Source organism: Pteropus vampyrus, unplaced genomic scaffold (genome assembly GCF_000151845.1).
Source record: "Pteropus vampyrus isolate Shadow unplaced genomic scaffold, Pvam_2.0 Scaffold302, whole genome shotgun sequence".
Taxonomy (NCBI): Eukaryota; Metazoa; Chordata; class Mammalia; order Chiroptera; family Pteropodidae; genus Pteropus; species Pteropus vampyrus.
In genome coordinates this window covers 1,019,980-1,032,385 of record NW_011889083.1, presented here as the reverse complement: position 1 = coordinate 1,032,385, position 12,406 = coordinate 1,019,980, and the positions used below count along the sequence as shown (strand labels likewise).

Genomic DNA, 12,406 nt, shown 5'->3' with positions numbered 1-12,406 from the left:
TAATTACTTGAAGATATTTTACAGAGACAGTTCATAAACTTTTACATAATTTCTGTATGTTCTTTAGAAGAATAAATATTACCATTCACCAATTCTCTCAGTCAGTTCAGTGGGAGGAATAACTCTTACACTGTCATGTTTATTGTCACACTACTGTCTCCATCCAGCCCTTCTTAGATTCAAATTAATACAAAGAATAAGCTGAATCATGATAGATCTAAAAGCAAAACACCATCATTATTTTGAAAAAAAAAAAAAAAAATTTTTTTTTTAATGCAGAATAGCTGTAGACATTTTCCTAAAGCAGAAACTCACTTTAGGGAATGAGTTCTTTTTTTACATGATATTGTTACTAGTCGGTATTAATGGAGATGAATTCTTGAGTGGTAGAATCGTCAGTGATAAGATAAACAGCCATTATTTTTGAACTCTTAAGTTGTGAATCATACTGGATATGACTATAATTGCAATTTTGTTTTTCATAAGATTTTTGTTGATAAATTTTTTAATAAAATGAAAAGAGTTATTTAATTTCACCTTTATCTGAATGTTGATAATTTGCTTAACTGTGTCTCTGGGAATCCTGACAATGCTATTTTTATATACGATATCTTTTCTTCATAAGTAACATTTTTGTTAGTTCATAATTTAGTTATCTATACATATTTCCTTGTTTTAAGAACACATTAGATTTTCTATCATGTTCTTCATTAGAGAGCAGGAAATTTTCTTAGTAATGCATATTGTTGACTAGGAAATCAGTATGTAGAGGAAGAAAGATTTGGATAGGATTATTTTCTAGCTTTTCTGCTATATTTTATAACTCATTCATAAAAACTAAGGCCTTGAGGTATATTGGTTACATTTAGGAGAGACACTGTCTAATTTTGCTTGTCAGTGAGCCTAGGCAGCCCATTTGGCATCCGAAATGGGGAGAATACCTCATTCACCCACCACTTCTTAGATTATGTTTTCCCTCAGGTGCCTGTGGCAGACAAGCACATCAAAGCCTCCATATGATTCCCATGGAACAGTCTCTGTGGCATCTCTGATTGTTTGTTCTTTACCCAAGTTACTGGTAAGGGAACTGTATATATAGCATTTCAGTGATGAAATGTGATTTAGTAAAACAGAACTCAAGTTTATCTCTACCAAACAGAATTTAGCAATCTCAGGAGTGATGGCAATCAAAACTTCTTGTTCATATGCTTGCATGTCTTCTAGAATGTGAAATTATCACCTCTTTGATCACTGGGTTATGTGTGTACCCTACTGTTCAATAGTATCTGTACACTCTAACTTTCCCCTGTCCATACCCCGTCTTCTTACCCCACCCACTGAACAAATTCACAGCACTGGGAGCTTCTCTAGAACCTTCAGTGTCTAGGTACACTGGATGTGCTTACTCTGAGCATATGGTTGTGGTGGAGGTATTCTTAACGTATGTGCTTCATGTGAACATCTATCACAACACCATTTTACCAGAACTATTTTTAAGTGCCCGGATAAGAATATTCAGTTCAAACCTATAGACGTTGAGGAGAAACATAGTAGTAGAGCTGGGACCCGAGCACTTGCCTTTGCATTTCTATTCAGTGATTCGGTCCAGGGCACCATGACCACCTGTGAGAGCTAATCAAAGACAGAACATAAGAAATATTATCCTTTTTAATGTTTATGTTACTATTAATTTTTTTGATTTTCCTCAATTTCATTTTGGTATGAAAATTAAGTTGTGAATATAGTTGTATAAGGAGCGGGCGTTAAAGACAGGCATAGAAAAATAAGTGATCTGCAAGGAAAATGGAGAGGAAGAAGAAAAATTCATTTCTTACATGTTATAGATTTTATTTATATTCTGATTTCTTTGTTTTATGGAGAAGAAAGATTATACCCACAGAAATTAAAATGACTTGTCCAAATTCAGTTTAGTTGAAGTTATAACCCAGATTTTCGGACTCTACATTCAGTATTGTTTCTAATATGCTACACTGACTTCCCCCTGAAAAAGAGGGAATTTCTTCATAAAAGTTAGCTAAACCTGAAGCGAATACCACAGAAACGTGGAAAATATCTGAATTGAGAAACCTGTAGAAAATGTGGTGGGTTTCAATGAGTTTACACCTACATGAATCTGTAAATGTAGTGTACGCTTCCTAGAAGTCTTTGCCAATACCACTACTGTACCAGTTAGCTTTACTATGTCAAATTACCCCAAAACTTGGTTGTTTAAAACAACAGTCATTTATTGTAAATATTTTATAGCACCTAATCATTAGAGTCATACCTTAGCAAGTATTTGTACTTCTACCACCGAGCTTTCTCTAAGATCACTGAAGCTTGTTGTGATTAAAGCCATATACTTCTTAAAGTGATACAATAGTTCTCAGTTGTAAAGGCTGTCTTTAGAAAGGAAAGAGGAATTTATTTCCTCTGACCTTTATTTCACTTAGAAATAATAATGTTTCATCATAATGTAATCTGTATTTACATAACATTTCTCCCTTTTGTCTTTAAGCAAAATGTTTATTAAATGTTAAAAATGAATAATTATAGTTTTATAATTACAGATAGCATTCCTTGTGACCTTTTATATCACTGCTGTACCCTAATTATAGAAAACTTAAACTTGAGCATTTTGAAAAAATTATTATTGTTATTAATAATAGTTTACATTGGATTTTGTGGATTTCAGATTTTCTTCATGGGATTTAACTATGTCATTTAACTATGCCATTTTTAAACTAGCTGGGCACACTGTCACACTTGATTGACCATTCATGTTGCTGTTATTGTCAGGTTTACTTTTTGTCTGTGATAGAAATTTCAAGTATAAATTTCCAGATATCCTTTTGTAGTACTCATTATTGTCAAGAAGATATGTTTATCTCTGCTATCTTCATGCTAGATGTTTAAACTGAGTCCATCCTGAATTCAGAATCATTGTGTCCTTTCCTTTGTGTGCTGCTTTTTGCTCCTGTTAGTGGTAAATCTTACTTACATCCCTTTTGTTTGCAGTGTCCCAGTTCGAAACGGAATTCTACATCAGTGGACTTGCACCTCTCTGTGATCAGCTTGTTATGCTTTCCTACTTAAAGGAGGTTTCAGAAAAAACGGTAAATTATTTCACCCCAAATGCAAAGAGAATTGTGGGTTCATTTTTAGCATTACACCAGGTCAGGTTGCCCATAAAAGGACACTGCTATAGTCTGAGCAGAATTTCCTGACCTATAAAATAAGGTCGGCAGAGATTACCCTGTAGATCTAACATATTTACCTTTCAGAAGCTCCACTCATTGCCTGCCTTTGTTCCTTTTGCTGAGCAAAGGGCGGTCATTTATTTTCTCTCTCTCTCTTGGTATTTTAGTCGAAAGGAATGAAAGATTTCTCTTGCTGAAAGTCGAAGAAACTAAGCTGACACTGTGCATTAGCAGAAATGACAGCAATGAAGTTGATCTGCTGCAACAACAGGGGTCCCTGTGGTCAGAGGGAATTGCAGAAAGGGCAGTTCATTTTTTCCTGTGGTCCAGACATATTTGTTTACTTCCCAGTGGCCCAGTGATTCTGAGTAGCTCGATTGTTGCTTTAAAATACATCGTTGCTAAGTTTCTGTTATCGGTACAAATGATAGAATGAAATGTATGGCTCAATAAGAAGCAGCAGAGAATCTAAATTTTGTTATACATGACTTTGGAATGAAGCCTGTATATATGGTCCAGTGGAGGGGCATGCACACTCAGCCTCCCTTTGAAGCCTAGGTCAGCCCCATTCCCAGCTTGTCTTTATTGTTGAAGTCCAGGAATCCTGCCAGGAAGGGGGTAGGAGTAGCTTCAAGGCATAAACAAGGAGAGCTTATTGTAAAGGATTTTCTTTTGATGTTATATATAAAAGAAATTGCAATTGATTATCTAGCCCTTTACAGTAAGTAGGCTCTCCTTCTCTGTCTCCTCTCTTCCCCCCCACCTCTTTTTTCAAATACCAAGGAATAAAATGGGGAAAAAAACCCTTGGAGCCCTGGTTTTGAAGTGGTAGCTTATCTCAAGCATTTCTCTGAGAAATTACTTGCATCAAGAAACCATCGCTATAGTAACCTGAAGCTCTGGGTGCCTATGTTGCTAGGCAATAGGATGCTGTAGACTTAAGTGAACACTCAAACCTGCTAAAATCAATAGGGCTGGCTTCTAGCCGTGTTGCAGGACATCAGTTTATTATTATTTTATTTATTTTTTGTAAAATAAAAGCGGTGTCTCCAGAGGGAGTAAATACAGTACTTTCTGATGAGGAATGTGAGGATTGAGAATGTGATCGAAAGACATAAGGAAAGAAGCAGTAAAATAAAAAAGGAAAAGCCTAGTAAACAATTGACCAAAAGAAGAAAGAAAGAGAGGAAACTTTTGTTAATAAAAGAGTATTAGAATAGAGTAAAAGCCAAGGAAGACCAACCTCAGAGAGAGTAAATTAGAAAATAGAATTTTTTCAGAGAAAGAAATGAGAGTCTTGGAGATAATTTAGTAATGTGCGTGTTACTGTACATAGCTATTTATGTCATGTAACATCAAAGTACACCTTAAGCCCTTAAACAGAGAATAAACAGATAAAATTAAGACAAAGGAATAAAGAAACAAGCTTGGGGCTAGCCATGCCCCTCCTTTTTTCATATCAGAAAAATAAACTGTAACACTAAACAAAATTCATTTTTGTATCACTCATAATAGTATTTCCCAACATAATTTTCCTGTTGTACCTTTAACATATGTACATGTTTCCACATAGTTGCAATCCGAGTTACAAGCTATTCTGTATTGCCATATTTTTTCGAGCATTTCCTTCTCTTCATATGGCTGTATAGTCTCCCATAATTATTGCTTATAGTGGTTGTGTACCTTAATTTATCAAGCTGTTCCTCTAATGTTTTGTTTTTTCTTTCATTCATTAATAAAGCATGTGTGTTAAGAATTGTGCTAAGCATTGGGAATCAGAGACCGACAAGACCAAATTCCTATTCCTAGGAAGTTCACAGATAACAGGGCTGTTTGACCAGCGAACAGAGGTTACAAAACAATGAGATGAATTACATTGTTGATGGTTTTCTTATACGTATAAAGGAGCTATTTATATGGTCTACCAAGGCAGTTTTCTTGTAATGTTTTTGGTTCAAATATATTTTTTTTTATTTTTCTATTTTTATTTTTGTTATAGTAGTTAATTTTTTAGATATTCAGATCTTACACTTTTTCCTTCATTTTTTTTTCTGTTTCCAAATTGAGATATTTTTGTTTCTCCACAGATCTAATAAATTATGCTCTTTATTCACAGTTTTTTTTTGTTTTTTTTTCTGTACTAGCTGATCTTTTATAGTTGCTGTTTTATTTTGGAATGTTTTATTTAAATGTATGAGTTAAAAAGCTCATGTAATTGCTTCTCCGTTAACCTACCAAAATTGATCCAAGAAATCTTCGAAGCTTATTCACTTAGGGAACTTGAGAGTTGGTGGTAGTTCTGGTCTTCTTTCATTCTGTTATATTCATCTGTGTTCTCTACGCTAGTGTCAAACTGCTTCCGGTCTCTTTGCTTTGGAAAATAGTCAAGTGTATGTTTTATGCCTGTGTGCTTAGTGCTCAAAAAGCATGAACTTTGAAGTAAAACAAACTTGATTTTAAATCCAAGTTTCACCGTAAGTTTTTTCACAGATCCCAGTCTCACCATTTACTCATGTAGCTTTGACCTTAGTAAACTTTTTGATCCTCAGTTCCTTCATCTGAAAAATTAGGAACAATAATACTTACTAAGGGGTAATTTAAGAACTTCATGAGAATAATCTGTGTATTTGCTAGGTTAGTGGAGCTCTTAAAGGCCCTCAATAAATCATCTTTTCCCCTTATATCTTGATGTAGAAGTGCACTCTCCAAAACTGTAGTCACTAACCATATGTTTAAAGCTAAATTAATTGAAAACTAATTTTAAGTTAATTAAAATTAAATCAAATTTAAAATGCAGTTTCTCAGTCACCATAGTCACATTTCAGGTGTTAAGCAGGCACCTGCATCTCGTGTCTGTCACACTGGGCAGTGCAAACTGACATTTCCATCATCTCAGCAAATTCTGCTTTAGGCATAAATCTTAATCTCTGGCTTTTTAGCATAACTAGCAAATTTAATAGCGGCAGTGTTTTGGTTAATATAGTAGTTTGTAATATGATTTTTACTTTTTTTCATATTGTGAGGAAGAGATGTAACAAAGTTGTCTAAGGCTGTGGTAGCCTTCCCCTTGGAGTTGAATGGGCTTCAGTGGTGGACTGCTGCCATGACACAGTAGTACCTCTCTTTTTTTTCTCATGCAAAAGGTCAGAAAATAAAACTCAGTTATGAGGCAGGTCTTCAGTTACAAAGAGCTTAAACTTGCCAAAATTATAAAATCAAGTATTTCATTATGGCTAACTAGAATTAATTTGTATACTTTATAGAAATGTAATTAAAATGAGCCTTTTCCTTCTCTTTTTTTCCCACTAGGAAAGAGAATACTGTGCCAGGCCCAGATTGGATATTATCCAGCCGCTTTCCGAGACTTGTGAAGAGATCTCTTCTGATGCTCTGACAGTGAGAGGCTTTCAGGAAAATGAATGTAGAGATTATCACTTAGGTGAGAGAGATCGTGGATCTGGCTCATGTTATTTCTTACATTTAGATTGTCCCCCTTGCACTTGAGCAGTACAACCGGGAATATCTGGGCAGGCTTCTTATGTTGAAAATGAGGGCGTTGAGGCTGAGAGATATTATAGAACTTGCTTGAGCTTCCACAGCAGAAGGGAGGGGAAGCGATGGGGCCAGGGCTGAGGTGAGTAGGTTTTGTGTTTTTGGTTCTTATACTTGGCCTCGGTGTCCTATTAAATGTGACACCTAACTTATATTGATGTCAGGCAACATGGACCTGTATCATTCCCAACCTCATGTTCCGAGACAGGGTGCTCTGGAATGTCAGAGAAGTTATCTTCTGTTTGTGTAAAAATGCTCAGAGCCTAGAAGAGTGCCTGGCACTTGCTGGGCATTCACTGAATATTTGTTGAGTGGGTGAATAAATACACTTAGTCACTGCTCAGAAATAAAGGGAGAACCATTGCTATTTAGTCATAACAGAGGCAGCTGTATTTGGATGTCTTCTCATCCTTGAAAAATACATTGATGAAAGTAGAACAGCTTAAGCTTTTTAGAAATTCTTTCCCACTTTAAAAACAATCGACATATTTTGAGAATATTTTTAGTTCTCAGTTTGACCAAAAGAAATGAAGAAATAATCTCTACATGTTTGAGCTTTCTTACATGAAGCTCCTAATCAGCTGAGAAATATGAGAGTATAGTCTGGACTTGGCAAAAAGCAAATGTGATTCACAACTGAAAGCACCCAATCTAGGTATTTTGCTCAGAGCAAACTCTGCTGCACACTTAGAAACCTTTCAGAACAGGTTTTATAATTGAATTCTGCAGGAAACCTTCACATTTGGTATTGTGTACCACATGCTGAAATGATAGATTATGTCCCCAGGGCTTGGGGCATCTGTCATTTATGTTTTAGATGGCCTTGACCTTGACGAGGAGGAAACATTTATGGCAGACTGTGGGGTGTAATTGTTCTGTACAAATAGAACAATGCTATAAATGGCCATAAATAAAGTTTATATACAGTACATGAATTCTCATATTCAGTAGACATGGAGAATTTTGAACATTATCTTTCAGCTGAGGTCAGAATGTTAATATATTAAACAAAGAATTTTAAACCCATCTTATTTTTAAAAAGTATTTTTGGTATTTCCTCCCTCCTCCTTCCTTTCTTCTCTTCCTTTCTCCTTTCCTTTCTTTTTTCCTTCCAATTAATTTTACACTTAAAGACCTTTTAAAGCAGTGAAATATATACTATCATTCTCTACACTGTGTCCCGCCCCTACCTTCAAACAGAGCCAACCACCCTTGCTCCAAAGGTAGGCGAGTTTTCTATTCACTCTTAATAAGTTGGATAGCCTAACCAAGTCCCCTGACTCTACAGCCAAGGTTTCTGTTGAGTCACCCGAGGTGTTCCTCTTTTCTCTCACCTATAGAGTACTCTGAAGGGGAATCGCTTTTTTATATCGTGAGTCCAAGAGATGTAGTAGTAGCCAAGGAACGAGACCAAGATGACCACATCGACTGGCTCCTCGAAAAGAAGAAATATGAAGTATTTTTTATTTTACTTTCTTAAAAGTATTGACATGTCTTTAGCATAGAGAGGGCAGAAGGTTTTTGTAATAAATCTTTTATATAGACAAATTAGAATGCCCTAAGCTAAAAATACATCAGAGGCTAATAATTTTCCAATATTCTTTATAGAAATTAGAAAACAAGATCCCAGGGAGGTTAATTGGCTTTACTGTTCAGTGGAGGAGGAATTGGTGGTGGAGGGAAGGAGTGGATTAGATCTAGCATATTGAAGTGTTTATTTTGTGCTTTTTCAAGGAAAATAAAATAGAGCTAGTATTTTAGAATTGTCTATTTGGACATTTTCGTGAAATCATTCATTTGGTGCTGATTTCATATGTAAAAGTAAAGCTATCAAATTAATCCTATTTGGGATGGTTTGAACTACCCGTTCAGATAGAATGATGATGTCCACTTCTTTGAGTCTTGGTTCAGACTGATTTTAGTAGCCAATGTCCCATCATGATTTCATTAAAAAAAACAAAGTAGTTTTTAATTTTAGAAACCGGAAAGGCATTATTGTATTGGCTTAGAGAAACTCTCTGGATGGGCTTATATACTAATCAGCTAAAGACAAACAAACAAATAGTACATTTATTTGTTGCTTTAAGTTTGCGACCACCTGAAAGTAATTCGGGAAAAATGTTTTTAATTTGTAAATTGTTTAGAGTCCAGGTATTGATACCAAGTTTATACCCCAGTTATTACCGTATTGCTTTAGCTCTACTAGTTTCTTAAAGAAATAATTCTGTTTTAAACATTTGTGTTAAAGTAATAATTGTAAACGTTCCAAAATAAAAATCATATCCGAGATTTTCAAAATCCTATTTGTAGATATACCTAAACATATGCATAAGTTTACTTTTATATTTTATAAAGTAAAATATATTTACTTTATATTTTATTTTTATATTTTATAGTTCCCCTTTGTCATATACATCATATAGATTTAGAATGACAGAAGAACTGTTTGCTTGAACTTGGGAGATTTTGTCATATTTTGATTTGTGTCTGAAATGTGATTCTAATATGCTAATGTGGAAATGAATTCAAATGGAAGTAAGAGAAGTCTTCATTTTGGTTGACTGCTTTTGTTTAAACATTCATTCAACCATAACATTAGAAATTCCTGTGCTCTGAGCAAAAGCCATGGGAAAATGGGGCTTTATTTATGTAGTCCAGAACTTTAAAACATAATAAATATAGTGTTTATAACCTCAATATCTTCCTATTCCACGCTCCTCTATTTTCCCTCCCTCCTTTTCTACTGCTTTTATCATGCTATATAAATATAGGAAGCTTTGATGGCAGCTGAAATTAGCCAAAAGAACATTAAAAGACATAAGATTCTGGTAAGTGAATGATTTTATTACTTGAAACATAACTTTGCTTTTTAGTAAGTTGTAGTGAGACTGAAAGTAATTTGAAAAGAACAGATTTTTCCTACTTTTTGAGAATTTATTTCAAACTAATTCTCCAACCTATGAGGTCAAAATATTTCCTTTTATTTAATCAATTTCTGCTTGTGAACAAGAGACTTGAACACTTGCTAGGAGGTAGTTTTAGGTAATTTGGAAACTGAATTTGTGAAATACACTTTAAATACAAAGCTTTCCAGTTATGTGTGGGGAAGTTTCTTTAAATCACATTATTACAAAATTTATCAAGAGTGGTTTCATAAAAGTAGATTGCTTTAGTGTCTCCATAATAGCAGACTCAATTGATTTTGTTATGGATACTAATCTAGGACATCAAATACATTTTTATTACATTTGGACTCTGGAAAAATATAGTGACTGAAAGCCTATTTCTTTGCTAACTGTGATAGTGACTGTGCAGATGGAAAGCAAAAAAGAAATCCTATTCTCTGAGTGTGAAGAGCCCTTAGACACCATTAGCCCAGGACCCTTTTTACAGATGAAAACTGGAAACTTAGTCTTTTATGGGAATTTCAGTTCAGCATAAATTTCTTCTACCTACACTTTCCCCACCTTAAACTTCTCTGTAAAACTCCACATAAAAGCCTAATTCCCAAGAGTGTACCAGTAAAATAATAAAGGAACTAAACGAAGGAGGAAAAAACCCTAGCGTGGTTTTTTTTTTTTTTCATTCAAAATTGCGGAAATAAGCAAAGATTATCTAGAAATGGAGCAGAAGGCATTCCAGCCAGTAGAATAGTATATGTGACAGTGCAAAGGAGTGAAACTACTTGTTGTGCTTATTTATGTGGAATAGTTGAGGTAGCAAGGGTCAGATCCTGAAGGGTCATGTGTAGTTAGGAGCTGGCTCTGTCTTCCAACCTCTAGAAGACAATTTAAGCTTTCGGTGCCACAACAGATATGCTTATTGGAAAGATTCTGTGATGGAGATGGGGACCAGAGGGAGGCCAGCTGAGATGGGAATCAGTGAGGTATGATTCCTTTCTTGGTGTGGAGGTGGAAGTGATGAGACCTGCAGAGTTGTTAGCAGTGGAGTAGTGAAGACAGATGGAAGAAATGGTCAGTTGGGTGTTTGGGATTTGGTGACTGGGTCTATGGAGTGGTGGGAGAGGGGAGGAGAGAGGAATAGAGACTGTGTAAGGAGGAGTAGGATCAGGTGTATGTATTGGGGTGAATTCTGGTTTATTATGGTTTGGACGCATTGAGTTTTAGTCGCCTATGTGACATCCTAGTGGAGCTCAGGGAAGAAATCTGGACTCAGAAATAGTGTCAGTGAATTGTGTGTGTTTGGAGCAGTCCACACAGTTGAGTGTCATAACATCAGAGAACAGAGGACTGTCAGCGGAACCTTTGGGAACACCACATTCAAGGGTGGTGTTCTTGTACAAAACAGATTAGGAATAGCCAGAGGGAGGTTGTGTCTTGGGAGCTGCGAAAGGACAAAATTTCAGAGTAAAGAGAGTTAGATGCTTTAATGGTTGAGGTTAGCAGGTCAAAAGTAAGGCAAGCTCAGCTAGTGAGTTGTACATTGGGTTTGGTAATGTGAAAGTGATTAGTGAATTTTCTGTAAAGTATTATTTATTCTCAACATGTTCTAGGGAGTGAAAAGTAGATAGTTGAATGTAGACTACTAGGTTAGTTGTGAAGTGGAAAAGAGTGAAGACTGGCTGGGGTCTATGACTTCATGGGAAGGTTGGTGGTGATGGCGAGTATTTTGCGTAAGAGAGACACTTAACATGCTTATATGTTAAGAGAAAAGAGATAAAATCATGTTGAAGTTAGAGATGTACACAGAAAGATGAATGGCAAAATAAACTACTCATGGGGATGGGGCAAGGCAAGAGGAGAAAGGTTGGAGAAATTGGCTCTGCAAAGGAGACATTCTCTTGTCTGAACCTAGAGAAAAAAACTCTTCATTGATATTGTGATGTGTGGTCTGTGAAATAAATTTCAGCACCCTTTCTTCACTCTGTGGTTCCTGGAGACTTGAAATATGATTTCCTGCATAGTAGTCATTAAAGTAAAAATATAATAAACTAAGAACTGTGGGTATTTCCCTTCACTCCTGGAATGGGCATATTCTATACATACATAGACTTTTTTTCTCCTAGCACAGTGTTATGTCATAACCAGGCAGGCGGAGAGAGAAATGAGCTCTTGCCATTTCTTCCATACAGGAAGAAATTCCACAAAAACTTTTTTGTACATAAAGTAGAACTTAAAATTCAAGTTTTGTTGTATATGCTGAATTTAAACTTCTCATGAAAATGCTTTTAGATGAAAATAATATTTCATAAGAGAAGTTGTGGGAGGTCAGGCAACAGCTCCCATGACTCTGCTGACACAGGCCACTCCACATCCTCACAGAACTGAGGTAGACTGGGTGAGTGAATGTGAGCACTCTGGAGCCAGTCAGTTCACTCCTTTGAGGCCCAGTTTCCTCACTGTAAACTCATCAGTTTGAATCACATGTTTTTTCTGAACTCATTTTCATTTTAATGTTAATTTTGATATTTAATATTTCCCTTTAATATGATCTGTCATTTTGTTTTTCTTACTACTTTTCTTTAGAATTCTTGATATAGAAGACATAGGCACATTTTATAGGTGAAAGCACAAGAAACAATTTTATATCCAGTGACAACATGAAATTGTTGGATTATGTTTCTAATCCTGGAGATTTCTTTTGTAGAAAATCTCTTAGAAAAGGCCAGATTAGGAGCCTTTAAAATAGTAACA

The 12,406-nt window shown here is 35.5% G+C and overlaps 1 protein-coding gene across 4 annotated transcripts in view; it reads left to right on the top strand.

The window, feature by feature from the left end:
- Window positions 1–12,406, top strand: part of VPS41 (VPS41, HOPS complex subunit) — a 166,988-nt gene that overhangs the window by 110,195 nt on the left and 44,387 nt on the right. For all 4 annotated transcript variants that reach the window (XM_011376692.2, XM_023521282.1, XM_011376693.2 and 1 more), the window contains 4 exons: window positions 3,019–3,116; window positions 6,510–6,639; window positions 8,093–8,208; window positions 9,524–9,580. In XM_011376692.2, the coding sequence (XP_011374994.1) occupies window positions 3,019–3,116; window positions 6,510–6,639; window positions 8,093–8,208; window positions 9,524–9,580 (401 nt within the window). The remainder of the gene's footprint in view (window positions 1–3,018; window positions 3,117–6,509; window positions 6,640–8,092; window positions 8,209–9,523; window positions 9,581–12,406) is intronic.